At 46.0% G+C, this 22,879-nt stretch overlaps 1 protein-coding gene across 1 annotated transcript in view; it reads right to left on the bottom strand.

Annotated features, from left to right (window-relative positions):
* The window catches only part of ABCC8 (ATP binding cassette subfamily C member 8), a 78,354-nt gene that overhangs the window by 43,523 nt on the left and 11,952 nt on the right, over window positions 1-22,879 (bottom strand). Inside the window, exons 5-10 of the mRNA XM_061131196.1 lie at window positions 21,602-21,844; window positions 20,538-20,726; window positions 12,649-12,813; window positions 9,264-9,419; window positions 3,705-3,839; window positions 3,224-3,386 (exon numbers count right to left, since the gene is read on the bottom strand). Of these exons, the coding sequence (XP_060987179.1) occupies window positions 3,224-3,386; window positions 3,705-3,839; window positions 9,264-9,419; window positions 12,649-12,813; window positions 20,538-20,726; window positions 21,602-21,844 (1,051 nt within the window). The remainder of the gene's footprint in view (window positions 1-3,223; window positions 3,387-3,704; window positions 3,840-9,263; window positions 9,420-12,648; window positions 12,814-20,537; window positions 20,727-21,601; window positions 21,845-22,879) is intronic.

The raw sequence follows: 22,879 nt of genomic DNA, 5'->3' as shown, positions 1-22,879 counted from the left end.
CTCCCCATCCCACCACCAACCAACAGTGAGAAACCCATCCCAGGAAGGGCGAACACCCAGCGAGCAGCACTTGGCTCTCCAAGCTCTCTCTCTCCGAGGGCTTTTCCTGTTCCCCGCTCTGCCATCTCCCAAGGACCAGCCTGGGCTGCTCTGGTTGTCTTTCTAGGTCACCAAGTACTGGACAGGGGAGGGGCCCTGGGCAGACCCCTGCATAGCTCCAGAGCTCCTGATCCTTCCAGAGTCATCTCAGCTCTGGACAACATGCAGCCTCCTTGCCCTAGGTCCTCCTGCCCCAAACCCTTCACAAAGCCATGGCTTGTTGCCTAGGGGCCCATAGGACAAAGAGCATTTATTAGACAGGCTTCATTGGGCTAGCCCGGAAACCTAGGCATCTTATAATGCTGTTTACATAGGAAGCCATGTCCCAGCGGGTTGCAGTTCAGATCGCAGGAAATGAGCATACACTTCCTAGATGCAAAGGAGCTCCCACATGCCCCTGTCTATATGGTCCGAGGCTGCCTCTACCTTGCTGCCAGGAATCTTGGGGACTCGGTGCCCCCAATTTCCTTACTGCTTCCCTTCTCTGTCTCCCATTGTAGCAACGGTGAGCCTGGCCCACTCCACCCTGCCACATTCTTGTTGGGAGGAGAAGCCCTCCCCTACCTCAACAGCTGTTCCTCCCGATGGGGTGTCTGGAAGCCAAGTGTCTGTAATTCACGGAGCTGAACATAGTGTGGGGTTACTGTTACCACGATCAGGCCCAGGGGTAGGCAGAGCTGACAGACAGGCTGAAGAAGGCCTGGGGTTGTGGACACTGGTTTCCCTGAGCTCCCCAGAGGCTCCTTCTCTATTTCTCCTGTTCCATCAAGTGCTCACAAGAGTCTCTTGGACTGCAAGGAGATCCAACCAGTCAATCCTAAAGGAAATCAGTCCTGAATATTCACTGGAAGGACTGATGCTGAAGCTGAAACTCCAATATTTTGGCCACCTGATGAGAAGAACTGACTTACTGGAAAAGACCCTGATGCTGAGAAAGATTGAGGGCGGGAGGAGAAGGGGATGCTAGAGGATGAGATGGTTGGATAGCATCACCGACTCGATGGACATGAGTTTGAGTAAGCTCTGGGACTTGGTGATAGACAGGGAAGCCTGGCGTGCTGCAGTCCATGGGGTCACAGAGTTGAACACGACTGAGTGAATGAACTGAACTGATCAAGTGCTCAGTCCAGGAGGAGGCCACAAGGTCATGGAGAGGAACCTGGAGTGTCTCAGTGAGGAGTCCAGGAAGCCTGCCATGCTCATCACTCCATTCTGTGAAAATCAGCTCTTAGCAGGAATTTCTGCAGAAAGATGCCATGGCTGGTGCCATGATGGTGGATGGCCTGGTCTCTGCTGCACGGACCAGGATCCCATCTGTCCTGTGCTATCTGGCCGGACACAAGGAGGTGCTCAGTGCAAGCCCTGCCCTGTGAGAACCTTTGGGTTGGATGCAGGCCACTTTGCCCCGCCAGACCCTCTGTCTAGGCGGTGGACTGCCAGGAACACACAGATGACCCGAATCCCTTCTCATTCCCCCTGGGCCTGTCTGGGAAACACAGTCAGTGCACCCTCCACTGCTGCCCACTGCTGGCACGCCCACACGTATGTCTCTTCCTGGCACACCAAAGGAACCAGCTTCAGCTGGCGGAGGGGGTGGTAGTGTCTATCTCTCCTAATTTCCTTTTTTGTTTCCCATTCCCATCAAAGCCCATTCTAGGTTGTTTCTCTTCCATTCAGAGACCACAGCCTGAAAACGGTGTTCCATTGTGTCCTAAGTTTTCTTCACCTCATTTAGGTTCTCAGCTCTGAGAGTCTCAGAGATTCTAGAGAATCTAGTCTGAGCTATGCTATTAACCTCAGAAGTGACCTCAGGGAGATACTCACTCTGGGCCTCAATTTCCCATCTGTAAAATGGTTCTCCTAACTTGCAAAAACATTTCCCATTTACTTCTCCCTGCCACATTCTGTGTAATTTCCACAGATACATCTTTTTATTCACAAATCCCCTCTTCAAGTTATGTAAATTCCTTTAACCGGTACACTGGGTTCTTGCCCTTTTATTTTTTCTCTCTGGGGGCTTCCCCTCAGCCCTTCCTACCAAAATGGCTCTTAAACTGGGCAGATCAGGGACTCAGTATGGGGTCTTCTAGCTGCTAAATATCTACATCCTGATTATGTACTTGGGCAGTAACTGCAAAGGGATGAGTCCATGGGGCCACTAGACCAACTATGGAGGTAAACTTAGGCCAGGACTCCATCCACGGCATGACCTCTATATGCTCACTTGGACCAGGGAGCCAACTGAATTCAAGAACTGAATTTCTAATTTTGAGAAGTTCTTTTGGCTTTCTTTTTGCTGTTTTGCCTGTGCCCTCCTTTAGCTCCTTAGTTATTTTAACACATATATTTTATTATCTCTTTCAAACTATTCTATCATCTCTAGGTATTGAAGAACTAATTCTAATTTTTGCATTTGCTGACTCTCTGATGGTGCATCTTTTCTAGTGGATTTTAATTTCTTTATTATTAGCTCATTATTTAATAGGAATGTTTGCCACTGGAGTCCTATGTCCTCTGGAAAATGTGTATCTTCTGGGACCATAAGGGTTCTATATGTTTTGGGTTTTTTTCTCTATTTTCTGGATTTGGGCTTCCCAAACCACTTGGCTAATGTAAATTCAGTCCCTATACCTGTAAGTACCTCAAGGTTGAGCTTTTGTTCTTTAAAGAGAAAACTTCTCACTCCTATGGCCTCAGGGAGACAAAAACTTCCTTAAAGCTCCCTTAGAGCAGTGGCAGCTCAGTCTGACTTATTGAAAAGAAGTCCTCACCTTTGGGAGAATTTAAAACTGCTGTTATTTATTCATTTATTGATGCCTCTCAATAACATATCAGCTTAGTAAGACATCAAAGACCACATCTGTCTTTCTCATCACTGTATCTTGAGGGCCAGCCCAGTGCCCTGCACCTGGCAGGCTCTCAATACAGCTGCTGGATCAATGGCTGAGATCACTGCTTTCTGGCAGCTCTGTTATAAGAGGCAGTTTAATCATCCCTGGATGGGATGGTCCCAAAGTCTCCTGCTTCTGCACCCGTACTTCCTCCTCCAGCCCTGGCACCCTATTTGGCATGCAGGCAGCAGCACACAGTGCTGGCTGGTTGGCGGAGGCGGGGGGGTACTCACTGGAGATGGAGGTGCAGATGGCGAAGGCCCTGAGGCTGGTCATCTCCTTCTTGCGGGTCATCTCTACCCGCGTGCGGAAGATGTTCTCCCAGGCATACAGCTTGAGCAGCTTGATGCCACGGAGCATCTCGTTGGTCTGCTTCAGCCTCTCATTGGAGTACTCCTGCCAGAAGTCCCAAGTCAGAGGAGGGCCTCCTTTGCCCCCATCCCACCCAAGAGGAAGGAGCTGAGTCAATGCCCTCGCCGTTTTACAGACGATGCCCAGCTTTTGTCCCCACAGGAATGTCCCTGCATTAACCCTATTTCACAAAGAAACTGAAGCCCGGATAGTTGACGTGACGTGCTTAAGGTCAGTCACGGTGTGGATGTGTGAGGGGCTGTTGGTGGCACCCGGGCGAAGAGTGAGCAGACCCACTAACACGAGGGGAGACGAGCCGGGGAGGGCTGGGGAGGGGGGCACATGCGCGCTGTGGATACTTACCAGTGTGCTCCGCTGGGCCTGCGAGAGCTTGGTGGCCACGAAGTACTGGACAGGGGCCAGTACAATGATGACGGCCGCTCCAATTAAGGCACTGATCCCGAGGATGTAGTACAGGAGGATCACACCCACGATGATCTGAGGGAGGGTCACGGAGATGAGTTCCCTTTGACCTGGGGGCTGCCCTGCCGGGTCGTGTTGACGTTGTTCAGTCGCTCAGTCGTGTCCGACTCTCTGCGACCCCATGGACTGTAGCCCGCCAATCTCCCCTATCCATGGGATTTTCCAGGCAAGAATACTGGAGTGGGTTGCCATTTCCTTCTCTAGAGAATCTTCCCAACCCAGGGATGGAACCTGCATCTCCTACACTGACAGGCAGATTCTTTATCACTGAGTCACCAGGGAAGCCCCTGCCAGGGGGTATCGGCGAAGTCTGCACCCCACCCCTCAACCCCACTACCCTAAAGTGGGACATGCCTTGGTATCCAGCCTTCCAAAGTTTCCTCGGAGAAAGAAGAAGAGGTGTGACAGTGTGATTCCAGAAGGAGGGATTAATATGATGCGTTCTCACATAAGCAGAGAGTTTCTGGACTGGCAACTAACTACATTTATCTGCAAGCCTGACTGAGGCATTCACTCTCTCCAGGTCTACTTTCCAGATGGAAGTCAGTCTCAGAGCTGAGGCTGCACAAAGAGTGATGGTACCTTTTGTTCAATTTGCTGCTTATTAAGGTTGATATTTCACTCTATTGGAAAAAAGTGATACCTGAGAAAAGGGGTAAAAGAACTGTATCCAGGCCCGACAAAACCAGTCCAGGGTCTGAGAGTTTACTTTTTATTCTAATATTCCTGGTGTCTTTAATTTTTAATGAATCTGGTAGGTATTCTCTAAAAAGAGAATTCATTCTGCTTTTAGCTTTATGTAAGTGACAGCCGGCTTCTGAATATTGATGAGAAGTGTAAATTACTCTTGCCAGCCCCCAAAGCCTCAAGATGACAATTTCGCAGGTTGCCTTCAAAGGCAGACACTTCTAAATTCAGGGCTTATTCTAGAAGAACAGATGTGCTGTCTTCCTTAATTGAAAAAAAAATGGTTAGGTTGGCCCTGCACTGCCTGAGCCCTCGTCAGATTCGCACTAAGATCCTGCACCATCTCAAGGACAGAGGAGTGGGTGGCTGACTCTGTAACATACATTACAGAATGCCTCCTGCATTAGCGGGTTCTTAGGGGCTGGTAAATGACCCCTTCACCACCTGCCTCCCAGTGTTTAACTGGGGTTAAATGCTGGCACGGGTGGGCAGAGGAGCACGTTAGGGAACATTCCTACTCTTGCCAGAACCCACTCCCATCATCATTCTGGAAAGTTATCCTTGGCATCCACCCTTTTCATTAGCTGTCCTCATTTGGAGGCAATCAGGGCGTCATTCAGCAGCTTGGGTAAAGATGCATACCACAAGAGCTCTCAGAGACTCCCAGAGCACTCCCAGGGCCCCAGCTGGGTGTAGGTATCCGTACCCACCACCACCTCCACGGCAGGCAGCTGCTGGGGCAGGAGCTGGGGACGCGACCACTGCCGCCACCAGGCTCATCCTCACACTTCGCCGACCCTGTGTCATGCTTCCCAGACCCTCTGTCTGCTCTGCTCTTCTGCAGGGGTCTGAATGGACCATGTGGAAGAACACACCAGAAATCAGGGATTCAGAGTGCGCAAAGCAAGTGTGGGGAATAAAAAGACTGTTTTATCTCTTAATCACAGGCCAGGAGAGCAATCTCGTGTAGTAGTGGGGCAATCACAGTCCAAGAGTCGGGAGCCCTGAGTTTGAATGCAGTCCCAGCATTTACTGGCTGTGGAGTCTTGAGTCTCAGCTTTTTCATTTTTAAGGTGGTGACTTTAATTGCCCACTTAGCAGAACTGCTGTGAAGATTGCATGCAAGCATGCTCAGTCGCTTCAGTCACATCCGACTCTTTGCAACCTTATGGATTGAAGCCCTCCAGGCTGCTCTGTCCATGGGATCCTCCAGACAAGAATTCTGGAGTGGGTTACCATGCCCTTCTCCAGGGTTGTGAAGATTAAATGAACACATATGATAAGCACGTATGTAGTGCCTGGCACATAGTTGGAGACAAGGTGGCTGATCCTCCTTATTAAAATAAACAAACAAGCCTCATGGGAACTCCGTCACTAGGGAACCACAGAAAGGATATACCTGGGTATGGTGTTGCTTCCAGCTTGCTGGGTCGCCCAGGGTCAGGCCCTTGCCCTCTCTGGGCTTCCAGTGCTCATGGGATGAGGTAGTACAGAGGCCCCCACTATGGACAAGTTCCTTAACATAGTTGTCCATAAGCTTCAGGGGGCCCACAAAGCCCCTGAAATTGTAGGCAAAACGTGTGAATGCACGTTTGTTTTTCTCAGGAGAAGTTTCATTATGTTTTCAAAAGTAATGACCTGTATGGAAAAAGAATCTAAAAAAGAGTGGATATACGTGTGTGTATATATATATATATATATATATATATATATATATATATATATACACCTGAAACTAACACAACACTGTACATCAACTATCCTCCATAAAAATTATATAAAAGAAGTATATGTAGATCAGTGACGGTGTAGAGCTGGGGGCAAGGATGAGGAGTGACTCATCCAGTGGGTATGGGTTTCTTTTTTGGGGTAATGAAAGTGTTCTAAAATTATGATGATGTTGCATAATTCTGTGAACATGCTAAAACCCACTGAACTGTGCACTTTAAATTGGTGAATTATAGCTCAATGAAAGTGTTATTTAAAAGGCCTTTGTGATAAAAAAAAAAAAAAGATTCCAATCAGGGAGAGCCTTTGGGGATGAAGGAATGGGGCTCCCGAGCTCTTTTCAACACCATCAAAAGCCTCGTGTGCCCTGTGGATAACCAGGCTGCATATGGAATCCTGAGCCGGTTGAAGGGATTATATTAGTTCTGGTAGTAATACTGGGTCTTCAGGGCTGGTCAAAGCTCTAAGTGCAAAAGTACAGTCTTTGAGGAATTAAAAACAAAAAATCAAGGTCTTCCTTGGTGGTCTGGTGGCTAAGACAAATGCAGGGGGCCTGGGTTTTATCTCTGGTTTGGGAACTATAGCCCACAGGTTGTAACTAAGGGTTTGCATGCCACAGTGAATGTTGAAGATCCCGTGTGCTGCAACTAAAACCCAGTGCAGCCAAATGAATAAAATAAATATCAGAAAATAAATTTTAAAAACCTAGAAAATCAAATGATACTTCATGATAAATAAGTATAGATAAGTGATCAGTGGGGGCTTCCTTGGTGTCTCAGCAGTAAAGAATCTGCCTGCAATGCAGGAGACTTGGGTTCAATCCCTGGGTTGGGAAGATCCCCTGGAGGAGGACATGGAAACCCACTCCAGTATTCTTGCCTGGAGAATTCCCATGGATAGTGAAGACTGCTGGGCTACAGTCCATAGGGTCATACAGAATCGGACATGACTAACGTGAATAAGCAGCAGCAGCAAGTAATCAGTGGAGGTAAAAATTCCTACCTAACTTTCCTCCCACTATGTTGTAAGGGTTAATTATACATGTGAGAGAGGCTGGACAGGCCAGGCACAGGGCAGGGGTTATTAGTTGTTAGTTAGTATTGTTAGCAATGGTCCATATGCAATAAAAACTATTATTAATAGTAACCAGGTTTGTAGCAGGTTTGGTGGACAAAATCTCCTGAAACAAGTTGTTCAAGGGAAACAAGTAAAATGATAAAAGATAAAATGGTAGATCTTAGCAGAGCGGAGGGGGCACAGGGGTCTGGGAGTGAGTAAGCGGGGGATAGCATATATGGCTGTTACCATAAAAAGGACCATCAGATTTTCTGCCCTACATCCAATCTTGTCTAGAAGGAAATGGCAACCCACTCCAGTATTCTTGCCTGGAGACTTCCATGGACAGAGGAGCCTGGTGGGATAGAGTCCATGGGGTCACAAAGAGTCAGACATGACCGAGTGACTAACACACTTCTTCCAATCTTGTCTGGCTGCCTCCCTATACAAGCCTCTTCTATTTTCCTTAGTGTCTCTTAAATATAAACTTTGAGTTTCCCAGGTGGCTCAGTGATAAAGAATCCGACTGCTAAGCAGGAGACGTGGGTTCGATCCCTGGGTTAGGAAGATTCCCTGGAGAAGGAAATAGCAACCCATGCCAGCATTCTTGCCTGGGAAATCCCACGGACAGAGGAGCCTGGCAAGCTACAGTCCATGGAGTTGAAAAAGAGTTGGACACGAGTGAGCGACTAAACAACACTCTACGTCAAGCTCCCTGCTTGGTGCTTTGCTTACATTATCTAACTGAATCAGCAGAGCAACTCCAGAGTAGGAATCTTCCCCCTTTTCACAGATGAGGAAACTAAGGTTCAGGATAGGTTAAGTATCTTGAACCCAGGGAATGGATCTGGGATTTTGGCTTTTGACCTGAGCACCAGATTGAAGATTCACCCTCAGGCACAGGACAGGGGTCACAGACTCTGTGGAGGAAGAGCTCAGGATGGGAGAAGGAGCAGATGAGGCTAGGAGTCAGTAAACCATGCCGAGGATTCTCATTCTATTGTCGGAGGAGAACGCGCCTCCTCCAGAGCCAATCTCAAAAGTTGTCTGGCTTTAGAAAATGCCATGTTTAGATTTCCAAAATCAAAACAGGCTTATTGGAGAATTTAGAAACGGATAAATTAAAAATATGTAGGGCTTCCCTGATGTCTCAGTGATAAAGAGCACACCTGCCAATGTAGGAGACATGGGTTCCATCTCTATCTGGGAAGATCCCACGTGCCGTGGAGCAACTAAGCCTGTGCACAACTATTGAGCCTGTGCTCTAGAGCCCTGGGAGCTGCAACCACCGAACCCTCAGGCCACGACTACTGTAGCCCACAAGAGAAGCCAGCAGATGAGAAGCCGGTGCACTGCAATGAACACTATCCCACTCACCGCAAGTAGAGAAAAGCCCGCTCAGCAACGAAGACTCAGCACAGCCAAAAATAAATAAAATTTTAAAAAGAATTCATTTCTTTAAAAAAATCACTTGTAAGCCCCCATGAGGCCCTTTAGTTCTTTTTTCCCTGTGTGGATCTGTGCAAATGCATACATATGTGTATTCCAATTTAGCAGGAAGCACACTGTGAATACTAAAACACATCATGTTTTTAGATATATGTTTTGAATACTAAAAGCGCACTTAAAAACACATCATGTACACTTTTCAATGTAACAGCTTTTATGTGAAAGTGTTCTACACATGACTATTCTTCAGTTTTGTTTTGCTTTTTTTTTTTTTAAGGTTGGCTGCATTTTTAAAGTCTTAGTAACCATTGCCTTCTTTGATCATCAAGAGAGACGCCTAGACCCTTTGGAGAGTGTGAGGCAGTGTAGACACCCAGGATGTACCCCATGGAGATCCCAAGGAGGTGGAAGGTATAGGTAAACATGGAATGGAAGATGGCAGGCTCTTAGCCACTGTGCCTGCACCAGCAGATTCCAATTTTGTGTCTCCCAACTCCAGACAAAGCACACATCCCTTACCTGTACTGGCATGGCCCAGAGGTTTGGGCACAAGAAGAAAAACCACATGAGCTGGTTGGTGTCGATGGCTACCAGGTTACAGATCTGCCCGGCTGTCATCTCCCCCATGGATAGGTTGGAGGTGGACAGGTGCATAATTTTATTGTAAATCTTGGTCTGGAAATGAGAGTAGAGTGTTTCACGTTTGTCATCATCAACCCCCTAATCACCACTCCAGATGCCGTGTGTCTCTAAAGTGCCGGGGGCTCTTCAGGAATCCCCCCCCCCCCCCCCGCCCCGTGGAGCCCCAGAGCAGCCCTGTAAAGGGCACTGTGTGACTGTTCCAGTTTTATAAATGGAGCAGCTAAGGCTCAGAGAAGTAAAGGGCTTTGACCACAGTCCAAGCAAGTCAGAGAGGCAGCATTCCCATGAGGAATCTACACGAGCATGACAAGCTACTTCCCCAGCAAGCAGGACCTTTCCCTTGGAGACAGGACTTAATTGGCTTTTAAATCTTAAAAGCAGATTGCCATGCCCAGTTGTATTCTTGATTTACTGGAGGCCAGTGGAGAACATACTTGAGAGCCATAAAAATGATGAAAGGTGGCAGCCATTTGTTTTAATGTGGCTTCTCTAATGGGGAAAGGGGTTTGTTCTGGGGCTAAATCCTGTCTTAATTGAGCCTTGAAATAAATACAAGCGTTCAGCCTGGGAAGGTCTTATGTGAGACAAATGCGTATGTCGATCAGCTCTAGCACTATCCCGAGTCCAGCCACCCCCAAGGACCTTGTTCTGTCTCTCCAGGGCACATGAGGAACAGCCATGGTAATGGCTTTCCATGAGCTCTGAACCTAAAAGCTCTATGTGCAGAGCGATTGTGCCTCCCAGAAAGATGGCAATTTTCAGGCTATGTGTCCTGAAACAAGGAAAAATGAATTTCTGTCTTAATGACCTGGGGATGCCTGCTCTTGAAGGAAATTCTATTGTGCATTCTGTTGTAAGGTGGATTCCTAGCCCTTAATTCATCTTTTGTGTAAAGCCAGGCTTTTTCGTGGGGCAGGTCTGCTTAAAATATGAACTTCTGTCTGTTTTGAGTTTATGTACACCATGGTTGAGGTTTAAAATAATGGCAGTGACATTTTTTTTCATGGATCTAGGCTTATCCTAAGTTATATACAATCAATTTTTAAAGAATAATAATAAATCTAGTTTCAGTGAAGTAGGAACAAAAGTAAACTAACAAAGAAAGCATTATTAAGTAAAGATAAGCATTCACAGAATTACACAACTAAAATCTGGTATATGTCAAAATTATATACAATCCAGAAATTTTGCTTCATAACCTTTTGTGCAAGAACTGTGGTTGTTCTCAAACTCACGAAGACATAAATCTTTATCTATAGATTTCTGTAAATCTTTCAAAGGAAGAATTTTTTTCTAATTTGTTCCCATAATTAATGCCAGCATTTTCTTTTGGGGGCATAATGAATTAATCTTTCTTATTCATGCAAAATATTCAGACAGTTTAATAAAAACAATTACATGCTAATACATTTAAAAGCCATATTTGGCTCTTTTAGTGTAATTGGAAAATATTAGGTTAGAGTGTGATTTACGACAGAAATAGAAAGTAGATTTAATTACAAAACTGCTTGGCTACAAAACTGGCTGTTGTTTGTAGTGGTATATTCCTGCCTATCACTGGAAGGCTCTGAACAGAGGTTGGGATTTTAGAAAGGTTTTCTGAACTTGCAACAGCTTGGTTCTCCTAGATCTGAACCCCTATGAGTCTTAAGTGTCTTAGATTTTTCTGGGATCTTTTCATCATTATCACATGATGACCTTTGTGAGGAAATGGCTCTGCTTTTCAACAAAAAAGCACTGGAGATGGAGTGTTGTCATGCACAGCTTCACAAGTTGTGTACTACACAACTCCAGGGGGCACCATTCACATGGACTATACCAAGATAACCAGAGTTTGGACCTTGACACTGTCCCCAGCCTAGGCTATACCCTTCTCTTTAGTCCCTTTTCTGCAGTGCTTCTGATCCTGGCTCCCAGAGGACCAGTCAATGTAAATGACTTTGAGGGACATTTCTGAAGAATGAGGCAGCTTTGGGATTTAGTCACAACCTCTTAGTGTTCTGCTGACTTCTTGGGCATTGCTGGGTATGGCAGAATCTGCTAGCTGTTGTCCCCCATTATCCATTCTCTTCTTTTCATAAGAAGAATTTGTAGCAGGACATAAAAGCCTGTCAAGAATAAAGCCACACTTTCTAGCCTCTCTAGGTGCAGCCATGTGGCCAACTGCTCTCCAACGGGATGGGAGAGGATCTCTGCAACTTCTGCATCATGATTTGAAAAGAAGGCAGCCTTCCCTCCTACTGTCCCACCTTTATTCTTGTTGGTTTAAATGCAGACACAATAGTGGTGATATCCATAGTCACATTAAACCATGAGACAAAGTCATGTGAGAAGGCTGGCAGCGCAACAGTACAGAAAGAGCCAAGATCTCTGATGACTGTATCAGCCATGACCAAACGTGAAAGACAAACTTCCATCCTGTTTAAGCCACGATCACACTGGGTCTCTCCGTTCTAACAGTGGAACCAAAATTCTAATAAAAACAGAGGGGTTCATCACTACCTCGCCTAAAGGGTCCCTGAATCCTTCTTGACCTTGATCAGCCTTCCAACAGACTCTGAGGAGGAAGTCACAGCAGGCAGTAGTAAGAACCTAGACCCAGGGACCTACCAGGCCAGATATATCCCTTTCATCATGGCCTGAGACTTAAGAGCTCAAACTGATCTTGGTCTGGTCTGAAATTGGTCAGTCATGTCCAACTCTTTGCGATCCCATGGACTGTAGTCCACCAGACTCTTATGTCCATGGAATTCTCCAGGCAAGAATACTGGAGTGGATTGTCACTCCCTTCTCCAGGGGATCTTCCCAATCCAGGGATTGAACCTGGGTCTCCTGCACTGCAGGCAGATTCTTTACCATCTGAGCTACTCAGTCTATCTAATCCTGGTATGTCAAAGATGCTTTTTTGTAACCAAAGAAGACTGTCCAGTAGCAGAGCCCTGGAACAGTATTTGTAGAAGGATTATGAGGCTGCACTTGCATTCAGCAGGAAAAAGTTCTGTGATTGATTAGTGATGTCTGTCCCACTTTAGGCTAAGCAGCTGACATCTCAGATCTAGTCCAAGGCAGAATTGGAACTACTACAGTTCCAAGGCCAGCCCAAGGCACTTTCCACTGTGTCAACTGCCTTGTCAATGGTTAGTTTCAAAACACTGTCAAAGGGCAACAAAACAATAAATTCACAGCGGAATCATTCTTGAGTGTTCATGAGGACACATAATGTGGTCCTTATTGCAAAGTGAAAAGATAATCATTCAAGTACCTGTATTGCTCCTCTCAAGTTAATTCCAGTTTCAATGGCGACATAGTAAGATGCTTGCAGAAATGTCCTTTGCAGTAGGAGGGCAAGGAACAGAAGCACGGCTAAGACATAGGCATTAGCAAGGAACTCTTGGGATGAGACAAAGTAAACTCCGAGAAACTGTGTCTGTTGGAAAGAGAAATTCAGAGGTAGCTGTCATTGCCAGCAAAATGACCGCCATTAATACCTGTTATGGGCCACAGAGGCCATTGTTATAGGTCTCTCCATACTTGCAAGCCTTGTGCAACTGTTTATGAGTGGAAAAATCAGGCTAAACATTCTTGTAACTATAGAGAGGGTTGCCTATACTCTCTCCATCAACCCACTTAGGTAAACAGAACGTGACCCAGTTCTAACCTTATGTCCATAAATATGATTCTCAGCTTTGTGGACATGAGGCCAGGGGATTTCACTCTGAATGGGGCAAGAATAAATAGAGCAAATCACAAAGCAGTCAAAACTAGAACCACTAAAACAGATCATACGACATGTATTCTCTGCTACAAAAGTGGAATCAGCTGAGATTTTGTCTCACACTCACCAACAGCCTGCACTGTAGAAATTCCTGGGAAGAAAGACCAGAAGAAAACAAGGCAGTAATGCTCCCAGGGAGGGATGGGACTGCATCGCCTGTAATGGACTATTTCAGACCCAAGCACCCCAGTCTTGTGGGCTTTGGGACCTCCTTTCAAATGGAAGGCTTTCTGAATCTCCAGCAAGATCTTAGATGATAAGCAGTGGGAGAAATAAACCAAATGGTTTGATTTTGTTGCTAAAGATACCAGGGAACAACAGCATGCCTGTTTCTAAATTCAGCATCAACAGCTCCCAGGAAAACTTTGATCTTGATTAAGTCCATTGCTCCACATCAATGTTTCCATAAAGACATAGCTCACCCCTTTCTGAGACTCTGCCCTGAACTCTGCAAGTGGTTTGGAAGGTTGTGGGAGCTGCTGCTGCAGGGTAAAGAGTGGTGGGAACAAAATGATGAGAAGGAGCCTGAGGGAGTGTCCACACCAGGATCAGGCTGAAAGGGTCAGGATTCTAAGCGGAGGCCTTTTCTAGAGTCAGAAATTCCTACATCCTGGATATAGACCTTTCTGATAGTAGGAAAGATTTTGCCTCTTGGTTCAATAGAGGCCTTCAACCAGCTCTCACAGGTCCATGGAGCTGGTTCTGGTTACAGCTATATTGCCCTTCCTCTGCAGGACAGGGTTGCTCCCTTTTGGGGACAGCAGGAAACAGTCACAGGGAAAACTGAGGTCTCTTAGAAAGAGGGTCCTACTGAAACCTGAAGCCCCTGATTCTGTCTCACTTGTTAAAGTACAAGGGGGAAAGGCAGTGGGGGGAAGGGAGAAGGAAGAAAGTGGGGGTTGCTGGAAGCGGCAAAATGGACCTTAAAATTAGGCTGCTGAGTTTGAGACCCAATCTTACAGGGAAGCAAGGGGCAGGGCCCAGTGTTTACCAGGTGCAATGCTCACAATACCCAGCGAGAAGCATACCATTATTAGACCAATTTTATACATGAGGAAATGGAGTTTCATCGTGGTTAAGTGGCTGGCCCAGGGTCACATGCTGATAAAGGAAAAGATGTGAACGTGAAACCATGTGATGCCAAAAACACTACCATAGATCCACTACCTGAGCCTCATCCAACCTTTTAACATTGAGTCTCCTACTGTCAGCTGCAAGCTTGTGACCTTGCAGGGACTGAAACCTGCCCACTTGGCGAGTTCTGGGTCCAAAATGAAGGCATCTGGTCTAGGGGAAAACCTGGTCATGTTTAACATGCCTTGGAATTCTTCTGTTCTACCAGCCTCTGTAGATACTCAGCTCTGGAGAATGGAGTCTATTATTTTAAAGCCACAAAGGACATGGTGGGGATTTATCCCAAAGGAAATAATTTAACATAATGAAACAGCTGTATGTGCAAAGATGTACTTTCTTTGGGTTAGAGCAGACAAAAATCCATGTAAATGTGTAACCACAAGGGATGGTTAAGTATATTATGATACTCAAGGGAAACACTATGTACCCAAGAACATCAATCATAATGAAAGCTCTTAAGTAGCATGGAACGGCTCACATTCACTATGTCACAATGATCAGAAAGCCCATAGGCTGCAGAATGAGGGCTAAAAAATCAACCGATCTCATTGTTCAGGTTACGGGTGCGTGTGTGTTCTTTGTTAAATGCCCTCATCAATATCTGTACATTTTCCACAAAGCAACAAATTCTCTTTTTAGAATTTGTTGGAATTTTTGGTCTAAAGGAAAAGCCTTGCTCCCTTTCCCCAAAACGCACACACCCTAGGGTCAGAAATAATATTTATTTGGATCAAGAGTTTTGTGACCTGTTAAAATGAAATTCTGCTTGCAGTGTAAGTCATTGGGTCATTTTTTTTTATCTCTCTTCAAAGAGACAGCATAAAAGAGATAGGGGCCAGAGTAGCTACCTTTTGATTAAGAAGTAGGTACTAGACTAGCCAAAGAGGCCAGGGATACTGCTCATGGATGGCAAGCCTTGGGAAGCTTCAGATGGCTGTCGGGGCACTGGCATTGCCCAGCACCTTGACAGCTGGAGAGAAAGGCCAAGGACTTACAACTTGACATTTGGTGGGTGGAAAATGCTTTGGAAGATCAGATGCCCTTGTCTCACATTTTCACAAACTCTCAGGGAAGAAATTGTGTTTGTTTCCAGGGGTTTGCATAGTAGCACTCAATAAATATCTTTTAAAGTAATCAATGCATACGATCTTCATCTCCCATATACTTTTTATAGAAGCTATCCATTTCCCTATTTTACAGTTGAGCCAATCAAGGCATGCAGAATGTAAGGTCCCAGCACTGGAAGGCCATGGTAAAAACATTGATAACTGTCTTTGACCGCTTATAGACCAAGGAACCCACCCATCCATCCACAGCCATTTGACATGGTGGTTTAGAGTTTGAGGTTAGCCCATATCTGAGTTCAAGTTCTGATTCATTATGTTAGTGACTGTGTTTTTGTAAGTTCCTCAACCTCTCTGAGCTTCAGTTTCTTTACATGGAAGATGAAGCTATTAAGGGTTTCTACTTCAGAGAGCTGTTATGACAATTTAGTGTAACAATGTAAGTAAAAAGTTTTCTTAGGACTTCCCCAGTGGTCCAGTGTTAACACTCCACATTCCCAACGCAGGGAGCATTGCCTTGATCCTTGGTTGGGGAACTAAGATCCCATATGTTACATGGTATGGAAAAATAAAGATTTGTAGTAAGTATAAGCACTCAGTATATGGTAATGTCTGCATTTTTCATCGAAAAATCATTTCTCTTGTGCTTTTGGGGTGTCAGGCAGGAGCTGGGCACACAGAGGTCAGCCAATGCAGATCCTGTCTTAGGGGACTCAGGGTCAAGTTGAAGACAAAGAAAATGGGTGTTTTGATGGGGCAAAAATAGGATATTACAGAGCACATAAGAGGAGCATCTAATTCAATCAGAGGAAGGCTTCCTGGAGGAGGTGACATCAAAAATACATCTTCACAGTTCAGAGGGAGTTAGTGAGGCATGCCAGACCAGAGCACCCACATGGACACTGTCATAAAGAGACCAACCTGCACATTGACATTACAGTCACAGAAATGTGTATAAGTTCTCAAAGTACCCAGAGTGACAGCCACAAATATAGGTGTCCAGATGGGGACACAGATATACACACAAACAGACATACCAAGAGACACAGGGACAACAGAAAGACATACACAAAGACTCATAAGCAGGTCCCAGGAGAACTCATTCAGAAACACACACTAACCTACACACGATCCCCATGGAGGTTTAGAGGCCGTGTGAAGCTTTGTTTGGCCCTGAGATCAAACCCAAACTGTTCTTTCTTCCTCTGCTCAGCTGACAGCCTATGGCAGTGCTGGCCGGTTTCAGATGCCAGCAGTTCTTTATAAATCCAATTCCCTTGCCCTCCAGCCAGATCAGAGGCATCCATGGCAGGTGACAGATTGTGGGTGGGGGTTGGGTGAGGGAGGGGGCTGGAAAGAGATCTATCAGGGGTTTTGCAGGGCCTGGGTCCCAGTGTTCCCTGGGGAGTGACAGCGGGGACAGGAGTGTTGAGGATCCAGCAGGCCATATGACACTTCCAGTAATAAAAGAAGAAACAAGAAATGCCTGTCCTTGAGTTTGCCAAGGGCAGCATGATTTCTTGCCAACTGTGAGTATCCTGGCAAGGGAAGAGACGACAGGGCAGCCACTGATAACAGAGTAAACAGTGGGTGCCCGCTGCGCCGACTGCAGCAGGATGGATCCAGGTTGAGCTGGAAGAAGGGCTCTCTCACCGAGAGGGTTGTTAAACACAGCTAGAGAGCTTCCTTCCCTCTTCATGAAGACCAGGATAGCACCTGTCTCTCTGGGTGAGAGCCACTGGGAGGTGGTGTGGGGCGGGGGTGAACCAAATAACTTCAATAAATGACCCCTTTCCCCCAGCAGACCTTCCCTGGTGGCTCAGATGGTAAAGTATCTGCCTACAATGCAGGAGACCCGGGTTCAATCCCTGGGTTGGAAAGACCTCCTGGAGAAGGAAATGGCAACCCACTCCAGTATTCTTGCCTGGAAAATCCCATGGATGGAGGAACCTGGTAGGCTACAGTCCATGGCATCGCAAAGAGTTGGACACGACTGAGCAACTTCACTTCACTTTCCCCCACTACATGAGAATTAAGGCATATCCCAGGCAACCACACGACTGAGGACTCTCTGCTGCTGACATTGGAGACGATATTTACTTTCAACTCTCGTTTCTATGTCTGTAATTTGCTGATTGCATTTGGGCTGCTGGGAACAAATATTAGATTTGATAAGGCCTGCTGCCACTGAGGCAGGGCCATCTGTCTCGGCGATTTATGTGCTGACAAGTAACTAAGACAAGAGCATTCCAATGAGAGGGCAGCAAATCCCAGGGTTTGTGTACCAACAAAGAGAAAAGAGAAGGCAAAGCTAACATTCAAATGAACTAGTATTCTAAGTGTTGTTCTTGCCATTTCTTTGATACATCTGGCCCCAGAGTTCTTCGGAGACTAGTGTAAGAGTTTAGGGAAATAAGATGAAGACGATGATGTGGACAAGCTGATAAGGGCCCTGGCTGGTGTCACTTTTCCCTAATGTTAACAATCGGCTCCATACTGCTGCAGGCTTATCAGTGTGGAGTATTTGGGAATCCCCTATGGTTTCCCTGGTGGCTCAGACATAAAGAATCTGCCTGCAGGGCAGGAGACCTGGGTTTGATCCATGGGTCAGGAAGATCACCTGGAGAAGGACGTGGCTGCCCACTCCAGTATTCTTGCCTGGAGAATACCATGGACAGAGGAGCCTGGCGGGTTACAATCCATGGGATTACAAAGAGTCAGACACGACTGAGTAACTAACATTTCTTTCTTTTTTTTTCTTCATTTATGGTTAGACTGAAGCTGAAAGTGACACTCCTTTTTACAAAAGAAACAGTCTCTTCCCCGCTTTTTGGGCCAAATAAAGTTCAGCAGCTCAAATGCCAGAGGAGGTCTCAAGAGCCACTGAAGTCTAAATAAGCAAAAAGAGTCCTAATCATCTTTTCTTTTCCTTTTTTTTTTAAAGGCTTTCTCATGTTAGTTTTTTAAAGACATCGATGCATTATATAAACATTTTTAAAAGTGAAAAAATTGTGAAGTACTGTAAAGTTTTCATGAAATTTATTTCCAAGTTAATAGTTCTCACATCCTTAAATGAACAAGAAATCTACCCATCTTAGCCTAGGTAACTCCTACTCATCTGTAAAAGCCCCATTCAAATACCTTCTCCTTTTCGAAGCTATCATGATCACTGGCTGAGTTAATTACTCCTTTTCCCATAGTTCCTTGTATCTACTTCCAAGCAGCCGTATTTAACACATGAGTGGCACTAGTGGTAAAGAACTTGCCTGCCAGTGCAGGAGACAGAAGAGGCACAGGTTAGATCCTGGGTTGGGAAGATCCCCTGGAGGAGGGCATGGCAACCCACTCCAGTATTCTTGGCCTGGAGAATCCCATGGACAGAGGAGCCTGGCGGTCTACAGTCCATAGGGTCACAAAGAGTTGGATATGACTGAAGTGACTCAGCACACATAAAATATTTTATTTAGATTTCTCTCTCTTCCATTTGGTTTCATATTCCTCAAGGCCAGAGATGAAGACTTGATAGTAATAATCAATTTCACATCATGATTGTAAGTGCCCAGACTATGGAGTAAAAGAGACTTGGTTTCAAATCCTGACTCTGTCACTAACTAGCTGAGAGACGCTAGGGAAAGTTACTTAATCTCTTTGAGCCCCAAATTCTTCATCTATAAAATGGGGATTAAAGATACCTACCTTATAAGTTGTATGGTTTTGTCAATTATATCTCAAAAGGTTGTGACAAAAAAAAAAACTTACCCGAAAAGGCTGTTTTAGGGATTCAATGAGATAACACATGGATATCTTCTGCACATAGCCAGGCATGTATTAAGCAGTCAATCAGTGGTTGTTATTATTAACCTTCCTCATCATAATCATTGTCTCTATACTCTCACAGTCTTACCCAGGTCTGGCACATAGTATAGCTCAATAATTGTTTGCTGAGTAAATCAGACAGACTTAGAGTGTCTCATATTCCTGGCCAAAAGTGCTCAGCTGATTAATTATGTCTCTGGAAAAAAATTCATATGCACCTCCTGGGAATTAAATGGTATCTGCAGTTATGGAACCCACGAGATGGATAATACTACACAAGGGTAAGTCGTAAATTAGTAATCAGATCCCTAATTAGTAATTACCTGCATCTTTTTTGGGCTGTCTATTTGTGGTTAAAAGGTTATAATGATGTTCCTGCTGGGGAAATAAGACTCTGAATCTTATTAGAGGTGAAAAGTTTTCCATTTTGTGGCCATCTAAACCTGGCATCATTGACTCAATGGACATGAGTTTGAGCAAACTCTGGGAGATAGTGAAGGAGAGGGAAGTACTAGCGTGCTGCGGTCTGTGGGGGTCACAAAGAGTCAGATGTGACTGAGCGACTGAACAACAAGAAACCTAAGCAGCGGCACAGAAACAGATGAAAGAATTGAGTACTCCACCCTCACCCCCAGAGTGAATGCCATTGCCCCAAGGAAGGAAAACGAACCCCAGAAAGATTTTCTGTCTCTGTTGTCCAACAAATTTCAGTTTGTAGCATCTTTAAAGCTGGAAAGGCCATTGGGTATCATCTAGTCCAATGGGTTTCAAATACTTTTAAGAGACAGAACTCTTTTTTTTTTAAAACAAATTTTAATGGGAAGTTCTAACATGTTAATAAAACTGGGGCAGCTTTTAACAAAATTTGGAGTGGAGAGAGAAAAAGCCTCACAGACAGAGGTATCCCACTCTCCTCCCCACAACAGCAGTCACCAAAGTGGCCCTGCAGAGCCTCAAGTGCTATGAGCATACAAAACTGAAGAACAGAGATCCCATAAAGTTATCGAGAGTCTGTTAAGACAGCATGAATTAAAAACTAATAAATAAAAGCTTTAGACACTTCCTGCAACTTTCTGAATGACGACATAACCGAGAGAGGTATTATGGTGATTACGGTATGCCGATGTTTAGTTGCTAAGTCAAAAGCGTAGGGCACCATAAATTCTCTAGGGGCACAAGCTTGCCTTCTAGCATTTCTGCTGACCAGATGCAGACATCTCCTAGAGACAGATATTGCTAAGGGCTCTGCATGGTGAGAAACTGCCCTGTGCATCCACTCTCACACACATCAACCTCTTGCCTGTTCTCACAAGTGAGTGAAAACCTTGCAGAGGGTGCCCTGCTCTACCCCTGGGGGCCTACCTTGGGCTGGAAGACACCATTCTCCTTCCCAAGGTGGTCCACGATTCCAAAGATGCACAGTGGCCCGGCGAAGCCCAGCAGGTCGGCCAAGATGCGGAACGTGCTGCTGAGGACCAGGCGCCTCCCGAAGGCACAGCAGAGGGCCTGCCAGATGGCCCGGGCACCTTGTGTGCTTGGCATGTCCTTCCGCTGCCCAGAGAGACAGAGTCAGAGTGGCTGAGGGCCCAGCCTCCCAGGGAACCCCTGGCTCCTGCTGCCTAGAGAAACCCAGTGGCCACGTCTGCTGCAAAAAGGTGGAGTCAGGGAAGAAATTATAGAGCCACCAAGTGCATGGCTGTATGCGTCCATATAGAGACCTAACGTGGTCCAGATAGGGAAACTGAGGCCAGGTGATGGATCAAGGTCACACAGCCGGGCAGGGACTGTGTGGTGAGCATAGTGCTGTAACAAGGGCATGACATATGTCAGTCCAATGCCACTGTGTCTGTCTTGGTGTTTTCCTCTGAAATGCTAGGGCAGAGGCAGTGAATGAGCACTGGATAGGGAGTCAGGTGACCGGCTCTGCCACCTGCCAGAGGTAGGCTAGCTCTGGGGAGGTCATGGCCTTTCTCAGGGCCTCAGTTTCCTCATCAGTGATTTGAGGAGATGCCTTCTGGCCTAACTCATAGAGTTATTGCAAGGATTAGGCCACTAATGCCCTTGCTCTCCAAATGGGTGACAATCCCCACCTGTAAAGTCACTGAGCTCCAAAAGAAAGACCATAAGACACGGGAAATCCAGTCAGGTTACCTCCCTTTAGAGCCTCAGTTTCCCCACATGGACAATGAAGTGTTAGGCTAGGTGACCTAAACCATGAGGACCATTCCAGCTGTGACTGTCTTATGGGTCTTTGGTCTTGGACTTCTCCCTGGTTCACTGTATGACTTAGGGCAAGCCTCTTTCCCTCATGGGACTCAGTTTCCCCACTGTCCCATCAGGGGTTTGACCTGATGCTTTCTGAGCTCCCCATCTGTGACGCTAAACCAGAGCACAAGGAACAGACAGTGTGATCACGCCCCACTGACCGCCCGGGCATCGAAGGCCTCGCAGAGCCGCTGGTAGTTGGTGAGGGCCCGCATGGCGATGGGCAGCTTCCCAATGGCTCGGAGGTCGATGGGCTTCTTGTGGGCCGTCTTGATGAAGGCGTTCATCCACCAGTAGGTGCCTTTGGACAGCAGGTTCACAAAGGGCTGCAGGAAGCGCACCCCCAGGTCCTGCAGGTCCTCTGGGGGCTTCACCTCCCTTGGCGTCTTGAAGAAGATGTACCTCTGTGGGCGCACGGACACAGGGGAGGGTAAGTGCAACTTCTTGTTGCCTCTGCTTTGTCCCAGCAGAGATCTGGGGTTGTGGCACCCCACCCTTGATTTCTAACAGGCCAGGCCATTATTTGCCCAAAAAGAACCCAGGAAAACCGCCCCCCCCAACTCCTCTTGACCACCAGTGCCAGGGCCTCCTGACTCATAACTCTTCATTGAGGTCCTACTTTGAATCCCCTGGGCTGGGTTGAGTTAGGCAAGAGCAGGAATCTCCCATATGCCATCTTCTCTCTCCCACAAATCTGAAGAAACCACCATGTTCATATAAAGTTTGCAGAATGTGGACCCATGCAGACCTGGGTTCGAATTCTGCCCCCTCCACTTACTAGCAAGGTATCTTTGGACAAACCTCATCTTAAAACGTCTCATCTAAAAAGGGGATTTTACTTGTATCACAGTGATGCTGTGAGGGTCAGTGGAGGCAGAGAATATGAAAGCCTCTGTATGCTGCACATCACCAACTAAAAGCAGAGGAGTCAGAGAAACGCAAATTAAAGTAGCACTTCACGCTCATCAGACTGGCCCAAATTAGAAAAGGCTATAGCCCACATTGCTGGCTGGAGGAAGGGAAAGGGCTTTCTAATTCATTGCTGGTAGATTACAGCATTTCTGAAAGGCAATCTGCAACATCAATTAACATTTCAAATACACAGGCCCTTTGAGCCAGCAACTCAGCTCCTTGGATTCTCTCCCATAGAAATAGAAGCAGCTTTACATAGATACAAGTATGTTTAACACGCCATTATTTGTGATGGCGAAAAATTGGCAACAACAACAACAAAAATTGGCAACAAAGTGAATGCCCATCAATAAGGTAATGGCTCAGTTACACAATGGAATATTATGCAGCCATTAAGAAAACTAAATTAACCGTACTAGACTTGGAGGAAGTCCTAAGAGATATCTGATAGATGAGAAAAACAAGATGCAAAAAACTATATGTAATATGATCCCATTTTTACAAAACAAACACTGAAAGAAACAATA

The sequence above is a fragment of the Dama dama genome, chromosome 1 (genome assembly GCF_033118175.1).
Source record: "Dama dama isolate Ldn47 chromosome 1, ASM3311817v1, whole genome shotgun sequence".
Classification (NCBI taxonomy): domain Eukaryota; kingdom Metazoa; phylum Chordata; class Mammalia; order Artiodactyla; family Cervidae; genus Dama; species Dama dama.
Note: the sequence above shows the minus strand (reverse complement) of the source record. Positions and strands in the feature narration are given on the sequence as shown.